The sequence below is a fragment of the Paramacrobiotus metropolitanus genome, unplaced genomic scaffold, assembly GCF_019649055.1.
Source record: "Paramacrobiotus metropolitanus isolate TYO unplaced genomic scaffold, Prichtersi_v1.0 Parri_scaffold0000010, whole genome shotgun sequence".
Lineage (NCBI taxonomy): Eukaryota > Metazoa > Tardigrada > Eutardigrada > Parachela > Macrobiotidae > Paramacrobiotus > Paramacrobiotus metropolitanus.
Window position 1 is genome coordinate 1,943,830 of NW_026570230.1, and position 2,758 is coordinate 1,946,587.

Below are 2,758 nucleotides of genomic sequence, written 5' to 3' on the forward strand. Positions count from 1 at the left end.
CGGATCAATGTGCGTGTCTCGTGCAATGTGCGTGTCGACGACTATCGTATTGTTACCTGGAGGCTGTATCATACCGTCCAGAAAGTGCAGCTTATATTGGGATGCCGACTGTGCTCGCATAATGGCTGTTGTTAATATTTGTTACTGATTTCTTTTGGAAACGCTTCGGTGTTTCTAGACGGATCTGGCTGTTACACAACAACAGGATTTGTATTGTCCTGGTTGACGACAGAAACCTGACACGCGGCGCTACCCACTACCCACGGGATATGGTGTCCAAAATAAATACCGATGTTGTACGCGTAGGTGGCGATCATTTTCATTTACGCTCCCGACTTACCGCTAGTCCCAAATTAAACCAGATTTGATCACTGTAAATCAGAAGTGGCTGGGTGGTGTCCCAGTTACGGACAAAGCACACCCGGTTTCTCAGCAAATTAGCGGTGTTCTGGATTCGTTATTTATTTACTTATAAGACACACCCTGGTGTCAGAACTGTTCGACTAATAAAACCGTATCGTAACCGGATTATTTCCGTCGTGATTTGTGGTTGGTGCATTACTACACTCATTAGCAACAAATCTCTGGCGATCCACCGTAATGCTACAAATCTTCTACAGCTGCTGATCTGTCAGGGATCGGTACGTATGTTGTCAGCGGAAGCGGAAATGGAAGTACAGAAAGGAGAGCAACGACTTCCCACGTACGCTATGCACACTCGGGCGCTGCATTGTGCGCTCGTGCTAATTCGACTCGATCTACACCGCGTATGAGCACTGCTAATCTCTACATAAGAGGAAAGCGCGGGTAATGTGGACTCCTGCAGAGAAATGTTGAAATCGATGGGCATTGTAACTGCGTCAGATCCCAGACAGTATTACGCTTTTGTCAAAACCATAGCATTCGTGTTGAATTAATACCACGCAGCCGTTATTCCCAACAAAATTATAATGTCCTTTAACTGTGTGGCGGTACCGGCAAATGTCACCTGTTGGAATAATCTGACAACTAACAGATCCTTCGGTTCTCTCCCGGCCCGATGGATCCAGCCATGGGCGGCCACCTACCTGTTCCTCTGCTTCGAAGGGGCCGTTGGCAACCTGCTCATCGTGGGTCTGATCTTCTCTAACAGTAAAATGCGGACGGGATGCGGTGTATTAATCGGACACTGTCTCATTGCGTACTCCGTACTATGCGGCTTCAGTTTTCCCATTGTCGCGACCAGTGTCTATCGCAAACAAATGTTCCGCTGGCAGATGGATCCCAAAGACTGCCGACCCTACATGTGGATACAAATGGGATGCCGGTTCGCGGCATACTGGTTCGATCTGTACATTGCCATTAACCGTGTGGTGGCGCTGTGTTTCCCACACAAATACCGGCAATTTTCCCGTGCACGCACCGAAATCCTGGTGGTCTCCGTGTTGTGGGTAGCAGCATTTCTGCTATCCGGTTTCGGGTTTTTTAATTTCGGGATGGTATTCATCATGTTGCCCTTAGGCACCTGTGCTACTTTACCTGTTGGGCGTGTAGGATCGGCTGTAGTTTTAATTGGATTTTATGGTCCCGGCGCTTTGACAGCGGGGGCGTATCTTTTTGTATATGCCAAGATTGTGCGCAGAAAACAGCAGACGGAACCCGAACGCACAACCAATGATAATAAGGCTAAGAAACAGACCACGCGGAAGCGGATGATCACCACCAATATGATGTGTGCGTCGTTTGTGTGGACAGCTGCCTGTTCCATGATCTTGCCGGTGATGATAAATATGATAAATGTTGCCGAAACCGATTTGCGTTACCCGCTGATCGTCATATGGTTGGCGGCTGTGCAGCTTGTCGGATATGCTTCAAATCCGGTAAGCTTTATACCAATTGATTAAATGCATTCAAAAAATATATCTCCTTGAATTTATGATAATCCAGAATTTTTTCAGGTTATCTGCTTTGCAATGAAACCGGATTATCGGTTGGAAGTAAAAAGAGTGTTTCAGACCTGGTGTTTACCGCATAAAGCTAGTCGCGCGAGAAAGGCTTTGGGAACCGGGAGTGAGCTGAAAGATGTCACTAACACAGGAAACACTCGTTCTGGTACCAGATATAACACTCAAATAGCCTTAGCGATCAGGCACATTTAAGTTAGAAAAAAGGACCTAGTGATTGTCGAATATTTCGAGCGTTGGGTGCTCGACTGGAACATGTTGGTGGGAGGGTGTTTGTCTTGTACGGTAGTACAGTACCTACAGTAATCATAATTTTATTGTCTGCTGTGTAGAATCCTGCTTGCTGTTTTTAAAGCTGACGAAAATAACGGTCTATGCATTGTATGGCTTCGTACCGGTTCGTGTAAGGACATGCGACATTAATATGGCACATGGAAGCTTGCGTTCCGTACAAATGTACTGGTACAGATGCAATGTACAGTACAGTAACTGCAGTAAAATAGACCTATCATAGGCGAATTTAACTCGCTTGGCGGGAGGGGCACTGAGAACCCAAGAACCCCAAAGACAGCAAGATAATTTACTACAAAACCTATAAAAAATTTTGTATAAAGTAGGATTTGAATCAAAATTGTTGGTAAAGTCGAAATTGTTGGTAAAGTTGGTAATGTCAACAGTACATGATAAATGAACATTTTCGCGCGAAGCGCAAAGCCGCCGCACGATTTCATCGCAGAAAGCGCTAGAAATTGTATAAAAATTTGTAAAAATAAGTTAACTACGGATACGTGACTGAAATTTTTCTGCAGCGGATG

General features: G+C 45.4%; 1 protein-coding gene across 1 annotated transcript; it reads left to right on the forward strand.

Annotated features, from left to right (window-relative positions):
- The first annotated feature begins 895 nt into the window (after nucleotides 1–895).
- On the forward strand, nucleotides 896–1,883 carry LOC129583485 (substance-P receptor-like). The gene has a single exon (XM_055475279.1). It carries the CDS (start codon nucleotides 951–953, stop codon nucleotides 1,881–1,883), a length of 933 nt encoding a protein of 310 aa, XP_055331254.1. The 5' UTR covers nucleotides 896–950.
- Nucleotides 1,884–2,758: the final 875 nt, after the last annotated feature.

Bases quoted from the DNA above. Each gene is read 5' to 3' on its own strand.
- LOC129583485 (XM_055475279.1), top strand. From the start codon at position 951: ATGTCCTTTAACTGTGTGGCGGTACCGGCAAATGTCACCTGTTGGAAT.